This window comes from Anabrus simplex, chromosome 1, assembly GCF_040414725.1.
Source record: "Anabrus simplex isolate iqAnaSimp1 chromosome 1, ASM4041472v1, whole genome shotgun sequence".
NCBI classification, from domain to species: domain Eukaryota; kingdom Metazoa; phylum Arthropoda; class Insecta; order Orthoptera; family Tettigoniidae; genus Anabrus; species Anabrus simplex.
In genome coordinates, this window is record NC_090265.1 from 394,922,698 (window position 1) to 394,944,771 (window position 22,074).

A 22,074-nucleotide genomic window follows, 5' to 3' on the forward strand; every position below is an offset into this window, starting at 1 on the left:
CTAGTGAATTTAGATGGTTTGTGATGTTTTCTTGGGGTTAACTTGATTTTAATCTTTGAAATATAATGATCAGAATCGATGTCCACCCCACGAAGGACTTTGACATTATAAATTTCTCTATGGTATTTTATATCCATTGCTACATGGTCTATCTGAAACTCACCCAGTTTAACATTAGGGCATTTCCAGGTCATTAATTTTTGTGGTTTTCTCTTAAATCTTGTGGTTTCAAGAATAAGCCCACGGTCTGTGCAAAGCTCAATTAATCTTTGACCATTTCTATTTGTCCGTTTGTGTGCTGGCCATTTACCTACCACTGTGCGATATTTTCTCTCTTGTTCAATTTTCGCGTTGAAGTCTCCAAGCATAATTTTAACATGGTTATCAGGGATATTTGAAATCATTTGGTCAAGCTATAGTGTTATATATTATATTATGAACTTTGTGTTCGGCAGACTGAAAAGCTTTTAAGTTAAATACTGTTATAAGTTCAAAGCCTGCTTATTTGTGACTCATTTTGAGAGCTTCATGACATCTCTTAGCTTTGCTGCCTTTATAGGTACAGGTTTTGTGTTTAGAGGCTTAGAAAGCAGAGGGACATGATTAAACTCAGATTTCAAAATTTCAAACTGAAATGATTGCATATCATTAGTAAAAACCCTGGTCTCAAGTGCCCTCTGTTACTGATTGATTCAATTATTGATTAAATTCAAAATATTCAAAAGAATGCGTTATTATACTAGAGTATTACTAGTATAAAACATCGCAGCTGGCAGAATAAGGGCCCAAATATAAACTCTTGTACCCTTCTTCTACAAATTTAAAATAGTCGAGTTATAGCAAAGTGCCAAGTGCCAGAAGGGCCTTCTTCTGTCAACTTTGTACTTTAGGGTGTGGTTTCTCTGTCAAGTATACGTATGGCCAGGTCCTCGTCATACCTGCCAACTTTTAGAAATCAAAAATAGGAAGATTTTTAAATTTTTGGATTTCATCACGCATATTGCACCACGGTTTTGGTGAAAAAAGGACAAGATAAAAGGTATACACATCTACAGTTACAATGCGAATTGACCATTAAATTTAAAATCTTAAACTAAGAAAATATAAAAATGGTTACAAGAAAATGTACCTAAGCTTTCTCATTTCTGACACGTACACACAAATTATAATATTTATATCACACCGACACATGGAACAAAATGCATAATAGTTTCTCTTAAAAGACTCTAAAATGAATGGAAATTCTAATTTTATAAGTATTTCTGAACACTTGGTAATGTTTGTTATGTTTTGTGGCCATAACATGAAGAGAGAATCCCAGAAACTGTCACCGACACAGTTCCCTGAAATACGTGCAACTCGTTAAAATTATGAAGTAAGAATGAACATAAATGCACTGAAATACGTGGATCAATATGTCTCATACATTATTAACATACGACTTTGACAGAAGAAAAGCACAGAACCACAAGAAAATGCATGTGGTCTACAACTCCAACAAAACTATGCACAGAAACGACATTAACTGCGCGCGAACCACACAATAACAAATTAATTCTTTCGTCCTGATTAACTGAGTTGCTAGCACGCGCTGCCTCTCCTGCCTGTAGGATGATTGCCATCCCGAATTCATACCTGTGAAGCACACACGCTGCTGTGATGAGCGGGCAACATCATACACGGAGGTGACTCATTTATATGATACACTCGCAAAATAAAGCATCAAATAAATACCCTTGAAAATGAGGTTGCATAAATTACACAAGCATATAAGAATTTATCCTTTATGTTAGGAGAAAAGTATTGACCGTACTGGAGGTTATATTGCTAAAAAATAGGAAGAAGTAAAAATAAGTTGCAAAATCGGAAGACAGGTTAAAAAACTGAAAGTTTCCGGGTAAATCGGAAGGGTTGGCAGGTATGCCTTGTTCTTCTCACCAGATGCGCCATCTGAAGTATTGAAAGATAAAGGAAAAAAAGCGAATTGTGAAGAAATCGCTCCTTGGACCTTCTTAGAGTAACCGCTTCAATTGTGTCTGTTGACATGACCAGATAACTTAAATGTTGCTTCATCATGCCACATTATTTTATGATAGAAATCAGTGTCACTGTGCTGAAGTGCTTTTAGTTTTAACTCACAAATTTGAAGTCTACAACCAGGATCGTCAGCATGGTCATACTCGAGACATGGTATGCAGTGTTTAAATTAAGCCGCCTTTAAAAATCTCTGGACAGATATTTGGAAACATTCTTTTCAAGAGCAAGCCAGCAAGTAGACTTATTTTAGGATTTTGCGCAATAGGGTGTAACACATTTAATTTTATCTTGTTTTTGTTTTTGTGATATCTGAAGCCATCTCTTTTCAGTTTCAACTCAGTTAATTTTTAACCGTTAGGCTTGTCAGCCTGCCAAAACTAATTTTGTATAAATAAATTTATGAACTACCAGAAAAAGAAACTACTTTATTAAAAAATTAATTTTGGCAGACTGGAGAACCTAACAGTTATAAATTACCAGTAATTTTGTCTCCTTATTTAATGTTAGCCTACTTGACCTAGGGCAGTCCTTCACTATTCTGTTTGCTTTGAAATGTTTCCTTAAATCGAAGACCGCCTTTCATGTTGGTGGAACAGTGTCAGAATGTTCATTCCATTCTTGAATTAATAATTGATTACTGTTGTATCATGTTTAAATAGCAAAAATCCTTTCTTCTTTTGACAACATATCAACAACATTGTTAAACATTGAACATGACTTAACCTCTAAATAAACATCTGACTGTAGATTGATTATTTAGCAATGTACTGTAGTGTTTACATTAGTTGTAAAATGAATGTCTCAGATGCCTTCAAATGTAAATACCAGAATGACAGTAAGTAACTATTTCCAAATATAAGGTATCTTGGGAAAGCCAAATGAATAGTAGATAGCAGTACAAACCAGAGATACAGTATGTGTAGGATACAAGCTTGCCACCATTTTCACTAAAAATTAAGCAATTGTAAAGTTGTTTCAGACTGGGTCCATTGATGTTGAAACTATATACTGTAATAGTAATGGGTAGTGACTTTTGGGTCACCCTGTATATTTGATATTAGTGAAACAGTGAAGAATTATGGTAGAATGAGTATGGTTAGAAATATTCGAGGTTGTCTTTCTTGGCAGTGACTCACACTCCTGCAGACCTTGCCTTATTAAACTGCAAACCTGAATTCATCGTATCCAAAGTAAAAGGGGGAGAAATGATGGTGAAGTTTCATTAATAAATAAACCATTCCTCAATGTTCTAAATTGTTCTTTAAAAATATTTTTGACTTCATTAAGGTGGCTATGAACAAAATTGTGTTAATGTATTTTGGAAATATATTATTTGTTATAGGTAAGATTTCCATTTGTTTTGTGTTCAGTGGGCTAATGTGAATCTGGGTATATATTTAAAAAAAGTTAAATCAAAGTCTAATTTCTTGTCTCTTAGGTTGATGTTTCTACAATTGAACCGGTTGCCGCCTTCTGCAGCTCAGATGAAGAGACGGAGGATATGGAGGCATTGCAGTTTCTGCCCATAGCTCCGGAGGTGGAGGATCCTGAGGAAGGTTGGGGTGCACCTCCAGGAACAGTACCTGCAATGGAAGAAGACAAGCAACGTAACAATAGTAAAGAAAATACCTCTCCTGCACCTAAGAGACGAAAATATCGTGCTTTTGATATTGAGTTAGAAGGAGCACCATCAGAAGGTGGGCAATATTAACATGTTTTTTCCCTGAATTTTTGTTGTGTACAGCAGTGAAATTGTATCTTCATTGGAGCACGGCTGTTGAGGGCAAGAATAGAATTGTAATTGCATAACATTTCACAGAAATTAAGAAGTTATTTCAGAGGTATCATTAGGACTTGTATTATGATCTAGGTGATAGATTACTATGTGGATGACTATGGGTTTGAATCGTAACTGGCATTGGGGCCTGAAATGGATTTATTCGGTCTCGTATTGAGCTGCCTGATGCAATAGCTTGCAACCCCTTCTTTGTATCAAATTAAACCAGGGGCTTAAATCATGTTGATCAAATTACTACCATTCTTACTCTAAGAAAGGCATCTCTTGTTTGGATGAGACTTGAAGGACTGTGGTGTCAACCATTTAGTGGTTCATATGGCAATAGGCAATAGTCTGTTAAGACTTGCTAAAAAAAAAAAAAAAAAAATGCAACACACTCTTCTGAGTGTTGATGATATTACTAGTCAGCTTTCTCTCTTTATCCCTCTCTCTCTGTTAGTGCAAGAATGACACTCAGTGACTACTTCGTAGAACCCATAGTGTGCTCCAAGAAGAGTCTCTCACAGATGGAGTCCAGCCAGACAGTCTTTACCTGAAGGAAGCTCAAATCCTATCTGCCAACCTTTCACATGTGTTCACCGGTCCAGCCACCCTACACAGCAACTGCATACAGACAGGTTTGAACACGGGGATACTCACCACACAACACACAATGATTGTTCCTTGGTTCAACTTCAGAGATTTACACAGTCACATGCAGTGAACAACTAAACAGAAATAGGTCAGCAGTGCTAAACAGCAGACAGGACTCATAAAACAATCATTAACGCTGTTCCAATTACACTCACGATAGCTGCTTCTCTCGCTGACTCATGACAATCCTCAGTCCACAGAAATACACAAACGTAAGTAATCTCAGGTTGTTTAGCGTCTTCCGATCCGTACGCCGTCTTCAGTCCAAATTTGACATTCGTGTTTTGGCTACCTTAATATTGCTGTGCTGTTGTATGCTAATAAATAATACAGTAGAAGTCCCCTATAACAAGTACCCCATTATAACAACAGTTTTTGTCTGACCCTTCAAAATTCCTATATTGAACTATGTATTATCCTTTGGTTACAGTGAGAACCCTATCACTGATGTATCCATTATTACGAGCGATTAAGCATGCACGATTATTTTCTGTAACCAACATTTATGCACCCAGCGATTATAGTGCATGCGATTGATCAGCTTTGGTATCGTTTCCTCGCTGTGCAGTTATTAACTCTTAAAAATAAAAGCTGAAGTAAACGTTCGCTTAATTTTAATGCTAAATGTTGCAATTACATAAGAATGTGATACGCCTCACGATATGCCAGAGTGCATCATTGATTTCAGAGGTTAGTTTTATATTTTGTCACATCTGGTTAAATTTCGGAATGGCTTTTTTCATGTAAATTTTTAGCGAGAAGTTTATCATTTCTCTGTTGGCGCTTGAAATATGTTTTCATGATACATATAGTACAGTTAAGTTATGCTGTTTGAATAAAAAAAAACTGAAACGTTTGCCAGAAAATGCGATTGATCATCTTTGGTATGGTATAGTTTTGTCGCTATGTGCACCTGTGAGCTCTCTTGTCGACATTCAAAGACAATGTCGGAGTCGAATAGTAACGCCCTTCAACTGCTGTTCCGTGAAGAAAATTAGGAATGAAAGAGAAGAACATGTTTTCGTAACAAATACGTAAATAACATGGACGATAACAGTTGTAACTCGTTAGAAATAAAGGCTAAGTAAAGATCGCTTGATTTTAATACTCTACACAGAAATTAAGTAAGAATGCGATACACTTCATGATATGGCAGAGCGCATCACTGATTTCTGAGGTTAGACTGTATTTTCTTGCGTCTGATTAAATTTCGGTAAGGCTATTCCCATCTTATCATTTCTCTACTGGCACTTGGAATATGTTTTCATGATACATATAGTACGATTAAGTTAGGGGGGCATGATTAGCTCAGTGGCTTAGCCGCTGGCTTCCTATCCGGAAGGCTGAGGTTCGAAGCTCGGTCAATTCTGGGTCGAGATTTTCATGTCAAGAATCACGTGACGTCAGGAAGGGTATCCAGTCTTAAACTCCCGGCCAAAACCTAAATGAGACCTCAGAAATAATTGGGATAAGCTGAAGAAAGTTTTTATAGTACGATTAAATTAGATTAGGTGACGCTGTTTGAATAAGAAAACTGAAACATTTGCTACAAAATGCTATCAGTCATCTTCGGTACTGTATCGTTTTCTCCCTGTGTACTCATGGGAGCTCTCTCCTCGACATTCGAAGGTGATATCAGCCGATTAATAATGCCTGTCAACTTATGTTCTCTAAAAGAAAATTCAAAATGAGAGAGAACAACACATTTTCGTTATAAATGCGTAAATAACATGGCCGATAGCAGTTGTTAAATCGTTAAGAGATAAATGCTGAAGTAAATGATTGCTTATTTTTTAATATTGTATACTAAAATTAAGTAAGAATGGGATACACATCAAGATATGGCAGAGTACATCACTTATTCAGAGGATAGTTTATATTTTCTTGCATCTACAGTAGTTCAAGTTTGGAAAGGCTGTTCCCATGTAAATTTGTAGCGAGGAGGTTATCATTCCTCTACGTATGCTTGAAATATGTTTTCATGATACATTTGTGGTTAGGTTGGGTGACGCTGTTTGAAGAAGAAATCTGGATCGTTTACCACAGAGGCCTCTGGAGTGGTACTATAATTTTTTCAGAATGAAATAAAACATACACTTCACGTAGTATCGGATTTCAAAAAAATAACAAACAAGCAAGCAGTAGTTTGGATATCATCCGCGGAAACGCATGTTTTGAACAAACTGATTTCCGTTTCATACCAGTTTTATTGTATTTTTATTTTTTTCCCAATTTCTATGAAAAATCGGATGTAACGATAATTCATTATAGTGAGTAAATTTTTCGCCGTTATGAATTCTCGCTATAACGGACTTCTATGTATATAGGCTAGTGGACAATCCACTATCCCTGAATTTAAATACTGAGTTTTGAGAAATTCTGTTCGCCTTTTTCCTGTGATCTTGACACAAACAAACAAAAACTGACCCTACTTTGGACTTCTGTATACTTAATCAGAGATAAAAATGAAGTATGAGGTGAAAATTTGAATTATGCAGACAGAATTGTAATTTTATTCATATAAATTAAAACCCTTATTTAGTATTTTTACAGGGACCTGAAAATTGTTTAACCTTACATGAGGGTTTACCTCAAATTGAGGTTTAGCTGACATAGGATGTTTTAATGGCTGCTGCTACCGCTGTTGCTGCTGCCCAGTACGGAGGAGATTTAAAGATCCATCACTTTAAATGCAGCTGTCAATGTAAAGTATCATAACATACAACCTATCCAGCAGATTTTCTCAAATTTTAAGAGAGCCTATGTATAAGATGCAGTTAATTATTATTCCATAGACAGATTATGCAGTTTACAGAATATCTTATTTCAGCTTAGTGTGGTAGACCTTGAAGCAGTCCTCCAAGTAAAGTTCTGCAACGTAATGGAGTAAGCAATATAATTATTGCTAGTGGCCTCAGGCACGGTAAGTATACAATACATGAGGAGTTTCGTGACTTTGTCTGTTGATAGATCATGTCTCAGAATTTACTTGACAGCTATTCCAAAACAAAATTAATGGTTTGTGATAGAGATGGGCAAGCTAGGATACGAATCCAGATAGGCAACAAAGTGCTTTGAAGAAGTTGACTCATTTGTTTATATGTTAAACAGAATCACCAGGGGATGGATAGAGTAAAGCAGAAGTATGGAGTAGAATCAACCAAACAAAAAGTGCCTTTAACAAAAAGAAAAATATTTTAACTTCTCACAGTATCGCTATTGATATACGGGAAAGGTCTTCTAAAAGCACATGTTTATATGGTTGTGAAACATGGATTGAGGAAAAAAAGGAGGTTGAAATCATTTGAGATATGGTGCTAAAATGAAATGGATTGATAAAACAACAAATGAGGACGTTCTTTAAAAAGTGCGAGAAAAAAGGAAGCTGTGGACATATATTGTGAAAGAATGCAGTTTATTGAACACCTAATAGACATCAAGAGCTCCTAAAAACAATGATTGAAGGACATGTGGAAGAGAAAAGAACGAAGGGAAGACTTCGGTAGAGGTATTTGAACCAGATTCTGAGAGATGCAGGGTGCAGGAACTATGAGGAAATGAAGAGGAAAGCAGAGAGGCGAGAAGAATGGAGAGATACTGCCAACCAATCTACGGATTGAACACCATGAAGAAGAAGACATTCCTCCTAGTCAAACATCCACCTTCGCTATCGGCCCCACCATAAAGACTGAAGACCATGATCGTCATCCAGAAGAAGTCCATGAAGAAGAGTGCAGAATCTACAAACTCACCATCCCCTAATTAGCATCCATTTCCCTTGACCAGCTCCCTCTGGGTTGGAATGTTTATGGCACCTTTCAATCTTCCTCTCACCATTGTTTCTCCTTACCTGTGTTCCAATCCATATTTCTTCCAATTGATCATTTTCAGCCACTATATTCTGGGTCTCCCTCTTGCCCTCCCTCCTTCAATCCGGGCCTCCATCGTCCACCTTGGCATCCTTCCCTCTTCCATCCTCTTAATACATCCAAAGCATCTTAGTTTATCCCTCTCCATTCTGTTGTAAAGCTTTTCCACTCCGATTTCCTTTCTGACGTCCTTATTTCTTACTATGTCCTTTTTTGTCTATCCTATCATACTTCTTAAAAATTCGATTTCACTGGCCTACTGTTTGAAAAATTATCACCTTACATCCATTCAACTGATAGTTTTGATGGTGGAAGCTGCAGGGAAAATACCCTGCCTTTTCACAGATTTCTGCAAGAAATTCTCTTTGGATAACACCATTATGACTGCTATAGCCCTTGCTGCTCTGAAGGATCTCTGGCAATATGAAAAATTGTTGATATTCGGATGGAACTGCTATTGAAATTTAATTTACGTAATTTGAATAGTTGAAGTAGACTGCTGGATTGGGTCCCTTTGTTTAGTATGCTTTATCATTGGTAGCCTTTATTTGAAGGAAGCAGAAAATAGACTCTTTGAAAATAAAATTTAAAAACCTCCTAAACTCAGCATCCTTTTCTTTCACGATAATTTCTGCCATTACTATCACTTTTTGATAGTTCAGCATCACTAGATTCTGCTAAGACTTCACGAATATTGCTTTCGTGCAGACCTTAAGACATTGTAGTTCTCATTGTGGACTCAAGACTGATGGGCACCTCATGCTTGACCTGCAGAGAGATACAATCTGAAAATGAAATATAATGGGGAATCCTTAGTGAAGTATTTTAGGATGATCTGTATATCAATAGCTCAAAATCTCTTTTTGTATGCAATGACTCTGAGATAGAAAAACAACTCCCAGAGAGTAGCGCAGATCAGGTAGTATGCACGCTTCTTGAGAAGAATGGAAGCACTGTTTCAAAGCTAACCTTTCACTACGTAGATTTGCATTCATTCTTATCATTGCCAAAGACCCCTGGAGAGGTAGAACCCTCTTTCCCACACTGGCTTTCCAAAATTTTACGGATATAAACAAAGGAAATGTTACACAAAATGATCGCCTTGCGAATTCCCCTTCTGCAAAGACGCCTACATTTGAAGAGCTCTAATAAATATAATAATTATAAGATGAAAACTTATTTATACATACTGTGGTAGCTAAGACTTTTTTCCTACAAAAACATGCCTATAAAATTGCAATACCTTTATATTTGAACCGGGAGACCAGTTTGAATGACGTCATTGTTGTTTCCTAGCACTTATGCTATGAAGGTAAAAATCTACAAAATATTTACATAATGACAGTTGTGCATGAAATTTCTTTGTGTATATATATATATATGTATATACTAGCAAGTTACCCGTGCTTCGCTACGGTATTATACTGAAATTTATAATTGAATGCTTATTGTTTTAGATATATAATCCGCCGAAATTCACAATCTGACTTTTTTTCTGAGAGAATCAGCCAAAATTCGCGATCTGACTCCTTTTCTAATAGATTACGGCAAGTTTCCTCCCATTTTTCAATCTTTCTTTCCTGCAATCGATTTTGTACTTGCCGGGCTAGTTCCAGGTACTCTACCCGGTAAGTTGGGTCCCTAAATCTTTGCCATCTTTTCCTATAAGCATTTCTAATATGGATCAAATCCTTCAGGAGCTCCAGCGTGCTGTCGTCTTGGGTGCCTTGGCGGTGCTGAAACCGCGGCCGGACTGCATTCTTAGTCATTACCCGTTCAGGAACCGTTTCCAGCGCCGTCCACACATTTGACGACGGTCCAGAACATTATTATTATTATTATTATTATTATTATTATTATTATTATTAGATGTTCTGGACCCCACAGCAAGATGCAAGACCGCTACTTGGCGGTAAATTATATCTGCTTCCATTGTCATTGTTGATAATGGGACCAGCACCATTGTCGCGCGTAGGCAAGTGTGCGGGATTTCTGGCGATACGAATGACATACTGTACTTCCGTGCATTATTGACCTTATTATAGAAGTGAACAATCTGACGGCCAATCTCGTTCCTATCGTTTATTTCAAATATGTTTACATTTTTATTTAAATGCCAAAGAACCTACTGTAATCTAAGAACGTTCTCCGAAGGAAAAGATGGCTGTTGAAAACGAACCCAGGAAAGATTAAAAATGGTAGGTTTATGATCAGAATAGGTACATCGAAAATCTACAGCCTGTTTCCAGTCATTCGATAGGGTCAGGAATGGAAATGAATAAAGCCCCATCTAGCGGCGACAATAGGAATTGTGCCGCCTGCCGAAGCACTCCTCTGGGGCAATGATCGATGAATGACAAATGAAATGAAATATTGGACAATGTTGCTGGAATGAATGATGACAGGGAAAACCAGAGTATCCGGAGAAAAACCTGTCCCGCCTCCGTTTTGTCCAGCGCGAATGTCACATGGAGTGACCGGGATTTGAACTACGGAACCCAGCTCTGAGAGGCTGGCGCGCTGTCGCCTGAGCAACGGAGGCTCCTTATAAGTACATTATGAACAGTAAAATCAATTGGTCTCACCTCCTTTTACACCCCACCGCCGTTAAGTTTATTAACCCCACCCCCCCCCAAAGAAAAACCAAAAGAGGGCATGTTTCTTTATGTTTAAAGGAGATTCCTAACACCAATGTTCACGTCTATTAGCTTCAGTTTTGAGATGTAACCCCATAAAAATAATTCACTTTTTTCACTTCCCTTCACATTCCCCCCCCCCCCCCCCCAAGTGAATTTTCCGGCAAAAAAAATACTTGTTTCCTTAATAGTAAAGGATCTTCTAAATATCAATTATCACGACTCTAACTTCTTCAGTTTTTATTTATGTGTCCTCATGAAAGGAATTCAACTCCTTTTCACTCCCGCCCCCAAGATGGTTTCCCCCCAAAAACGCGCTTTTCTTTGTTTTTAAATGAGATCAAGATACCAATTTTCACGTCTGTAACAACTTTAGTTTTTATTAGATGTATGTATTCTCATACAATTAAGTCAATTAATGTTTCAATTTTTCACCGCCCCCACTTCATTGGATTTTCCAAGAATACGTGTTTCTTTACTTCTAAAGCAGATTCCAAATATCATATTTCACATCTGTAACATCTTCATTTTTGAGATATCAGTAGGCTAATTAAAAGAATTCAACACCATTTTCAGTCACTTTTACCCCCCCCCTCCACCCAAGTGGTATTCCCGAAAACTAAAAATACACGTTTCTTGATTTTTAATACAGATAAAAAATACCATTTTTCACTTCTGTAACATGTTAAGTTTTTTGAGATATACTGTAGACATAGAAATTCTCATTTTAAAATTTCACCCCTTTTTAGTTCCCCTTAAGTGGAGTTTCCAAAAACAAATCACCTGTGTTTCTTTACATTTACAGGAGATTCCAAATACCCCCTTTTTACGTCTGTAACATTTTACGTTTCTCAGATATTCTGTAGATATTGTCTTTCAAAAAATTCACCCCAATTTGTCACTCCTGTTTAACCGCCATTAATTGGATTTTCCGAAAGAAAAATATACGTGTTTCTTTATTCTTAAGGGAGATCCCATATAAAAATTTTATGTTCTGTAATGTCTTCAGTTTCTGAGATATATGTATCCTCATTAGAGGCATTCAACCCGTTATCCACCCTTTTACACCCCTCCTGTTGGGATTTAGAGAAAACAAAAAAATACGTCTTCGTTTATTTTTAACTGAGATTCCAAATACCAATTTTTACATCTATACATTTTTAAAGTTAAAAATTAACCCCCTTCTTACCCCCCCCCATTATTTGGATTTTCCAAAAACGAAAAATACTTGTTTATTTTTAAAGTAGATCACAAATACCAATTTTCAGGTCTGTAATATCTTCTGGTTCTGAAATATAAGTAGCCTCATTAAAGGCATCCAACCTCTTTTTCACCCTTTTCCACCCTTCCTATTGGGATTTTCCGAAAACCAAAAATACGTGTTTTTTATTTTAAAGGAGATTCTAAATACAAATTTTTACATCTATAAACTTTAAAATTTTTGAGATATAGATACACTCGTTTTAAAAATTCGCCCCCTTTTTACCCCCATTAAATGGATTTTCCAAAAACAAAAAAATACGTGTTTCTTTATTTTTTAAGGAGATCCCAAAACCAAATTTTCAGCTCTGTAATATCTCCAGGTTCTGAAATATGAGTAGCCACATTAGAGGCATTCAACCCCTTTTTCACACTTTTGCGCCCTTCCTATTGGGATTTTCCGAAAACAAAAAATACGTGTTTCTTCATTTTTACAGGAGATTGTAAATATCAATTTTTACATCTATAAACTTTGAACGTTTTGAGATGTAGGTACACTCATTTTAAAAATTCACCCCCTTTTTCACCCCCATTATTTGGATTTTCCCAAAACGAAAAAATACCTGTTTCTTTATTTTTAAAGTAGATCCCAAATACCAATTTTCAGGTCTGTAATATATTAAGTTTCTAAGATATAAGTATTCTCTTTAAAAGCATTCAACCCAATTTTCACCCCCTTTTCACCCCTCCTATTGGGATTTTCCAAAAACAAAAAAATACGTGTTCCTTTATTTTTAATGAAGATTCTAAATACCAATTTTTACATCTCTAAACTTTAAAACTTTTGAGATATAGATGCATTCATTTTAAAAATTCACCCCGCTTTCACCCTCGCATTAATTGGATTTTCCAAAAACAAAAAAATATGTGTTTCTTTATTTTTGACAGCGATCGAAAGTACCAATTTTGAGGTCTGTAATATCTTCAGTTTCTGAGATATAAGTAGCGGTATCCTGATTAAAGGCATTCAACCCATTTTTCACCCTTTTTCACCCCTCCTATTGGGATTGTCTGAAAACAAAAAAATACGTGTTTCCTTATTTTTAAAGAAGATTCTAAATATCAATTTTCACATCTGTAAACTTTTAAAGTTTTGAGATATAGACACACTCATTTTAAAATTTCACCCCCCTTTTCACCCCCTTAGCGACGGAATATCCAAAAATCCTCTCTTAGCGAGCACCTACATTATAATATGAATATATCCCCAAAATTTCATTTCTTTATGTCCAGTAGTTTTGGCTCGGCGATGATGAATCAGTCAGTCAGTCAGGACAAGCTACTTTATATATATAGATATATACATATTTACACAACTTTTACAGTGACTCATTTTGGAAAATAATCAAGGATCATAAGATATTAATTTCATGATAATTGATCCATATTGAACTGTGATCACAATAATTGTTAAATGTTTTATTTATGGCTCCACCTTTTCACAAGTTTGTATTGAAAAGGTGGACCCATAAATAAAACATTCAACTATTATTGTAATCAAGGATGGTAGCTTGGTTTTTAGTGCTGTTGCATTTTGTGATGAAAATGTCTATCTCTACTGGTTTACCCTGTCTTTAAAAAAAAAAGCTGTGCTCTTTAAATGCTGCAACAAATCTCTGAACAATGTTTATGCTGGCAAGAAGTTGATTGAATGTTGGTAGTTTTGTTTTATTTCTTCATTCTCATCATCATTGTTGTCGTCATTCTGCTTCATTTCATCTTCGGAGATTTCTTCATCATCCTGGACATTGTCATCACAAGCCACAAATTCATTGATAGTGATGGGTACATCACAAGATGCCTGCATCCAATCATGCATGACCACTCCTTCCTCTTCTTTGCAGTTTTCATCATTGGTATTCACCTCATTAAATTCAGCGTTATGAAATCAATTTGTGATTATTTCTCTACCTATTGTTTTCCAGTCTCCTGTGAGCTTATGGATTGCTTGCAAAATCATCAGTTTAAGAATTTCCTTCCACTCAAAAAAGGCAAGTCTCTTGAGGACAAGAGCTTTGCGATACTCGTGTTTCAGGCTATGTATAATCCCCCCTGGGCTTGAGTTTGCTTTTGCAGTTTGCAGGAAAGGAATATACTTTCACATTCTGGAAAGAAAAAAAAAAAAAAAGAGAGCCAAATTTGTTGGTTGAACAGTTGAGCAGAACCCATGTCTGTAAGAGAAGAGAAGAACCTTCCCGTTTCTTGAACTCATCAGTCAGTGCATTGAAAGTTTGCAAGAACTTTTTGAATAAATCTGTAGTCATCCGAGAATTTTTGTTGCTCTAATACCTAAACGGTAGCATAGCACTGTTTTTAATGCAGTGTGGCTGCTGGAATTTCTCTGTTGTGATGGGACCCAATTTATTGCTGTGTAAGAGAACAGTAATTCTCTCTGCTTATTTATCCTCCCTTCATCGCAGGCTTCTTCTTTAACTCATGGTTTTAGAGGGCATAAGTTGGTAAAATAGGCCAGTTTGTTCCACATTATAGATATAGTAGCTAAGATATTCTGAGGTTTGAAGTCTTGCAAGAGTGGTGGCAGCTCCTCTTCTTTCCAATATTTAACAGTTTCATCACACTGCACAAACTGTCCTGCAAGTAATTCCATATTTCATCCTGGCAACCATTTGATGCTTTGAAATCTCTAAGTCCAAGTTTTCCTGATATCAAAGACACTTTCATTTTTATTAACCCATATGCACCCACCCGCCCTGTGCACTGACATTGCTAGGAATCCGCCAGCTTTTTAGTATGCAACCTTGGTATTGCAAGCCCTCGGTTAAAACAGTATAGTGGGTGATCTACTGCACGTATTATCGCGGGACCTGTTGTATATTATTGAGAAATTCCACACTATTGCTCATGACACAAAAACAGAACAATACAGAAATATAACACATAAAAAAATCCCTTTGAAAACTTAAATTTTTCATTAACTTATCTTAACTCAGAAGTTCTTTAGTGTGTGGTATGGCTGGAAATGGTCCATACAAAGTGGAACTTTACACTGATCACGCTGCCTCGTGGTCTCCTTCCTGTGCTTGTGTTTCAGGTATGCAACACACCGTTTTGTTGTTTTGGAACCCTTGCAGCAGAGGGCTCCACTTTGATTGGGAAGTGGCGACCAGTCAATCTTGATGGTAACTCTCCAGGTGTGACAGAACGTCTAGCTACAACCCCCTCTTGAAATGTGCAACCAATAATTTCTTCTGCCAATTTCTGTTTGAAAACATTAAATGTTCTTTCCTGTTTCCCATTGACAGTTTGGTGCAGAATGTGAGAATTCAGAAGGACCATATCCAAAATATTTAAAAAAATCTTTTTGTATGCCTTGTGTGTTTTACGCATAACATGAAATTGACTAAGTTGATCTCCTAAATCTCTACCTCCCATGTTAGCATTATAGGATATAATAGCTGTGGGTTTGAATAGGATAACTCCAGTCTTCCGTTCAATCTTGCCAGTGCAAGCGAAGTGCAGTCCATGCATTGTTGAGAGCACCAAAACATCTTTCTTGTCTTTCCATTTGATCGTACACATATTGTTGCAAGAATATATAGTTGCCTCCCCCTTCTGAAGCTGTACCTTACCTATTTCTTTGGGCATATTTTTCCTGTTAGCCCTGACTGTTCCGCATACATTTGTCCCTTTTGAGTGTAAATAAAGGTACAGATCTGGTGAAGAATACCAGTTATCTACATATAAACAATAGCCCTGATCCAGTAAATTACTCTGTGACATCATATCTATCACTATCTTGCTGCTAGCTGGCATATCATCAACTTTATCTCGACCTACATAAATTTTGAAGGAATGTATGTAACCATTCTTTGAGTCGGACAGTTTATAAAACTTTACACCAAACCGTGCTTGCTTAAATTTGTTGCACTGAATGAAATTAAGGCGACCTCTACATTTCATCAGTGATTCATGTAATGAAAAGTTCTTGCCGGGTGTGTACAATGTTCTAAATTTGGTATCAATCATTTCCATAACCAGGCGCAACTTTCTAAGAGGATCGGAAGTATCAGCTACCTCATTGTTAGCCAGATGTAAATATTTACTCAGTTCGAGAAATCTGCCGCGAGGCATGACAGTTCTAAAATAGGGTGTATCAACACTTACATCTTTGCACCAGTAACTCTGAATAGTTGGTTTTTGTACCAGTCCCATTAGAATGCAAAGAGCAATATATACACGTATTTCATTCGAGTTCGTCTTAGAAAAGTTGGGATCAGCACTGGCATACCTATTAGTTTCGTCTGCTATGAACTGTACAATGTTGTCATCTAAGTAATTCCGGAAAATGAAATCTCTACTTACATTTCTACATATACCACTACCAGGATTCACTCCACTTGCTCCAGAAAAGTTGTGAATAATTGGAGAATTCTGTTCAGGCACCCAATTCCATTGAACAGGTTGCTCATCATTTTCACTCAAATCACTTTCACTCTCTCTTGAATCATTCGATATAACATGCACAGGATCGCTAATAACTTCTTCCTCACTATCACTGCTGAAATCAGAGCCTAAAACGAAAAGTAAGCTTTGAATTTCGCTATTACTGAGCATATCGCGTGACGAAGCAACTTCCTTCTCAGCCATCTTGTCAACAACAGAATACCGATTTCTGGTTCGATATTTTAATCAATTCTCCTTGCCAAAGAAGCATACCAGAGCACTCTGGGGACACTATGAGACATCAAGAACAGATTTCCAGTAGAAATGTTTCCAGAAAAAGCCAACAGATGTCACAAACGTCTCCAATATGCGACCTTGCACCCCGGCGTACCAGTCCGCTTGCGAAGTCCTGGCCCAGGTGCTCGAGCACGCACCAATCTGCTTACGGGTGCATTGGGGTTAATGCCCCATCGATTTGTATATTTTTACCACATGCTTTATTGAACCACTCAATTAGCATCGATTTCATTTTTTCACAGGATGATTTTTTAACACTTTCTCTTATGGAACCACGCTGTTTCTTGATCCAGAATTTTTTCTTTATTTTTCAATATTCCTTATGATGAATTTACCAGTTCTTAATGTCAGGCCATTTCACCAACAGGCACATTTACTTTTCCGTCCACTTTGTTGATGAAGTGTGAGAAAGAGTTTTTCTTCTTTCCGTCATAGGAAAGCTAATCAAAACTGGCTGGAACTTGACTGAAACAACATGCATGAGTAAACTGACATCCAGCTAGATAAATCCATGCAGCACACAACAAAACACCTACTCATGCAAACTTATGCAAACTGACCCTATCATTAGAAAGCTTATGATGTCTTTTGTGTTGGTTCTCAACGTTGCATAACCATAACGTATAGAAATTAATACTTCAGAATTTCAACACACACTTACACTAAATACAGGTTCAGCACTAATGCATATTACACTATTGAATATAAAGTTACATTGCTCTCATGGAGTAATTTTTGGGACTTAAAAATTTCTTGTTTTAAATGCAGGTTTATGCTAAATTGAGGTAACTTAAAATCGAGTTATACTGTAGGTGTAGATAGATGATGAATGATCAAAGGAAATTATAATCTACAGTTTATTGTTTGTTGAGTAGTCAGCCCAAATGCTGGTTGGATCCACAACAGCTCAGCCATCAGCTATCATAGATGGCCTAGGCATCACTGAAGAGGCATACTTGGGAAATAAGAAGTGAGGTAGTTTCCTGTTGTTTTTCTCACTTAGCCAGAAGTTACTATTGAGTATCAGTCTGCCAAGCCTACTGAAATGCATGTACCAACCGACCCTATAAGCAACATTTTCACACCATTCTAAGCAGGGACTGGCTGCATGAGGGATGACATTACTAGAAATGCTCATACCTAAGTCACTTTCATTTTAAGTCAAGGAGAGACTGAGACAGGCTCAGTGAATGTAACATGTTTATTCTAATCTATACCAGAAGACATGGTGAACTGTGAACACTACACTTGCCCCTTATGCAAGGGATGGATTAGGGCCTGTTTCCAGTAATTTGGTATTGTTCCTTTTTTCCAACAATCTTTGATAACTTTGTGTATGGCTTCAGCTGCCAACTAACCACCTGTTTTCCATAATTCAGTTAGTATCCCATCTTCAACAGGAACCTCATTATTTTTCAATTGGCCAGTGTATTGTTCTACCTGTTGTAAAGTCGGTGGGTCTGAAGGAGGGTTCTCCGGTTGTGGCGAGGTAAAATGTTATCTTTCTATAGCTTCATCACAATTTAGAATTTCTGTGAAGTATTTGGCGAGTAACAAACCAGTCAGTTTTATCCTTTTTGAAATCTACATCTATTTCTTCCAATCACTTCTTGTCATATCATCATCATCATCATCATCATCATCATCATCATCATCATCATCATCATCTGGGAATCTCAAATACAGTATACGAAAATGTAGATGACTTGTGCAAAGACGTATATTGTGACAGTAGCGGCATTTGCATTAGTGAGGATGAATAGCATAAAAATGACTAGTTTCTTTCTCTTCACCAGTATGCAATTGAAGACTTGAAATAAAGAAGGCTCTAAGTACCAAAATAATAGTTTTGAGGAAAATGAGTTTAAAGTGTAGAAGGCAATGACGTGGAGCATAGAGCATGCCATCTGTGTTGATAGACATTGTTACTACACCATCATTCGTGGCAGCTCGAGCCTTTTATACATTGTTAGGCTTGGCGTGTAGATTCTATTTCACACAATATCTCAAAATGTGTGACTTTGGCGCTTAAGGGTCTTATTTATTTCAGGTCTTCAATTATGTATTGACATATTCGATGCCTTAATTATTTATGCACTTGTAAACATGCTTGCTAATTACTTAACGTCTTTGTTGTACCTTTAACATACATTTCCTAATGATTTGTGTGCTGTACATTATTTGGTTTCCAATTTCTATTTCAGAGTTGCATCCTCTTCTCAGTAACCGGACCAAAGATAAACAACAATCCGGAGGCAAGAAAGGAGGAAGACCTAGAGTGGATGATAGAAAGAGACTGAAGTGATGTGTGGTGCATTTTTAATCATTGTGATTTCTAGTTATTGTGTTTTCCTCTTTTGTTACTTTTTAGAATCTGATACTTATATTTGAGATGCTACTGTTTGTTTATCCTTTTTTATTTGTAATTCCATAATAATGTCATGTATAAGTGCTCTCTGTGCAATCATTTTACATAAGTTCATGAAACATCTTCTTTCATTCTATAAAGTATTGTCATTCGTTACTTTATTCTCTCAAAAAATCCATCCATAATAGCTACTGTACTGTATATAATGCTTTGTGTTGGCATGGTTTTATTGTTATAGAAAACTGTAATTCTGTGCACCCAAAATGAGTAATGCCTGTTGTACATCATCAAAGTTTTCTTTCACTTCAATACTTCACAAGAAAAATGGTCAAATCCTGTCAAAGATTGCTCAGCATTGCTGAAGATTTGACAAGATTTGAAAAGATTTGGCAAGGTTTGATAACATTTTGTTTCAGCATGGAGAAAAGCCAAACAGCAGTTGTGGTTCTTGGACTAGCAGGGGGATATATTCTTAAAAAGAAGATAAACATGGAATAAACCATAATTTACATGGAGAAAATACTGATGTGGTCATCATCAGAAAAAATGTTTTCAATGTATTTACTGCCATAACATCATTTGAATTGAATAAAAATGATAGCAATGCAATGGAAATTCATAACTTATTACATGAAAACACATTAGAAATTCCATAATAATAATTATACTGCTGCTGCTGCTGCTGCTGCTGCTGCTGCTGCTACTACTACTACTACTACTACTACTACTACTACTACTACTACTACTACTACTACTACTACTACTACATGAAGATTGTCATACATCGAACATTGCTGATAGTGTTTACTTAACTGAGTAAGTAGCCGCGCAGATTGGGTCACGTAGCTATCAGCTTGCATTCGGGGGATAGTGGGTTTGAACCCCACTGTTGACAGCCCTGAAGGTGGGTTTCCGTGGTTTCCCATTTTCACACCAGGCAACTTAATTAAGGCCGCAGATGCTTCCTTCCAACTCCTAACCCTTCCCTAAAAAAAAAAAAAAAAAAAAAAAGTAGTAGTTTACTTATAACCGAGCTCGATAGCTGCAGTCACTTAAGTGCGGCCAGTATCCAGTAATTGGGAGATAGTGGGTTCGAGCCCCACTGTCGGCAGCTCTGAAGATGGTTTTCTGTGGTTTCCCATTTTCACACCAGGCAAATGCCGGGGCTGTACCTTAATTAAGGCCACGGCCACTTTCAATTCCTAGGCCTTTCCTATCCCATTGTCACCATAAGACATATCTGTGTCGGTGCAACGCAAAAAAAAGAAAGATTTACTTGTAGGTTATCGTACGGTAATAAACATAAAAGCTGCCCAGTTCCTCAAGATATTTCTCTTGAAATCTCCTAGTACGCTGCCGTTTTATTCATTTTATTGTGGTACTCTGTGGAGTCCACTGAATGTAGGCAGGGATATGTCTCATATTTAGCAGTTCATTCACACACAACAACCCTCGGTCATGAAGACGAAGAAGCCATTTTTGTTGTTTTGATTCCCATCAATCCCCCAATGTCTAGCGACCTTGCACGCACCGTTGATACTCTAATTACATTGGTCAGTTCTGTCAAAGACTTGTCAATTCTTTGATCAATTAGGACATGTTCTAATTTACTTTCAAGACTTTTGAAGACTTCACAAGACTTTTCTAGTATTGCAAGCAATTTGAAAAGTAAACTTGTGAAGTACTGAAAATTCTGGTGAAGACATTGAAGTCTTGAAATTGAAAAAATATTTGGTCATGTACAACAGGCTTAAGAATAATTATTTGACTTATTCAGCATTAAAGTTCAGTTACATGAACTAATGTTGACTTCTCAGCTACAGCTGTGTAATTGAATGATAGTACAAAATGTTTTCAAGAAGTAAATGATATTATTTTATTTTCTGGTGTTTATGTATTAATTAATAGATAATTTACCTACACCATTTTTCTTAAGACTGGTTAGAAGAAGGAAAGGAAATCCTCTGAATCAGAATTTGCATTGACTTATACCAAAAAGAGAAAGCATACAGGAAGGAAAAAAAGAGAACTGTCTGGATGCTATGTCATTGTTGCTACTACCCTGTCCTTATGCACTCGGGACATATCTCACTTTATTTTATAGCTATTTTTTGTTTTATTACACTAGGCAGCAGCTGTCGGATAGTAAGAGTATTTCAGGTGAAGTTTCTATTTGTTGTGTTCACAGTAGAATTTAATTACAACTGATTATGCCACTGAATGTTGGAAATGAACTGCTGGATGAAAATTTGATGTGGAGGAGACATTTTGTGAGGTAGCAAGCAATAAATGTGCAGAAGGGCATTCCATGGACATTGCTGCAGGCTGGTGATGTAATACTTTTGGCAGAATCCAGAGAGGATCTTGTAATTCAAGAGCAAGATTGGTTTGACTGTTTGAAAATGTTCGTCTCGACATCCATAAGACTGAGTACCTAGAAATGATTCTGTCTCTTGGCTCCTTACAAATTGATGGAGTCCCTCTTAGCAAGGTAAATACATTGCGCTACTAGGGTCTGAACTGTAGAATTAATGGTTGCATGAATGAAGATGATGTTCAAGCAAGAATCAAAGCGACCTTGATGCTATTCCGGGATTTTGCAGGTGCTCTTTGTGATAGGAAACTGCCCACCCGCTGAATATCAAAGATATATTGCACGTTTATGATACTAGTTGCGCAATATTTTATTGATTGCTGGCCTTCTCATGGAATGTTGAGCACTCACTGCATGTTATGGATATGCAAATGTTGCGAAGAACGTTGGTGATTTCT

At 36.8% G+C, this 22,074-nt stretch overlaps 1 protein-coding gene across 1 annotated transcript in view; it reads left to right on the forward strand.

The window, feature by feature from the left end:
- Rbbp5 (retinoblastoma binding protein 5) overlaps window positions 1–21,181 on the forward strand; it is a 151,283-nt gene extending 130,102 nt beyond the window's left edge. Inside the window, exons 10-11 of the mRNA XM_067143655.2 lie at window positions 3,476–3,734; window positions 19,139–21,181. Coding sequence (XP_066999756.1) covers window positions 3,476–3,734; window positions 19,139–19,239 — 360 coding nt within the window. The 3' untranslated portion in view covers window positions 19,240–21,181. The remainder of the gene's footprint in view (window positions 1–3,475; window positions 3,735–19,138) is intronic.
- Window positions 21,182–22,074: the final 893 nt, after the last annotated feature.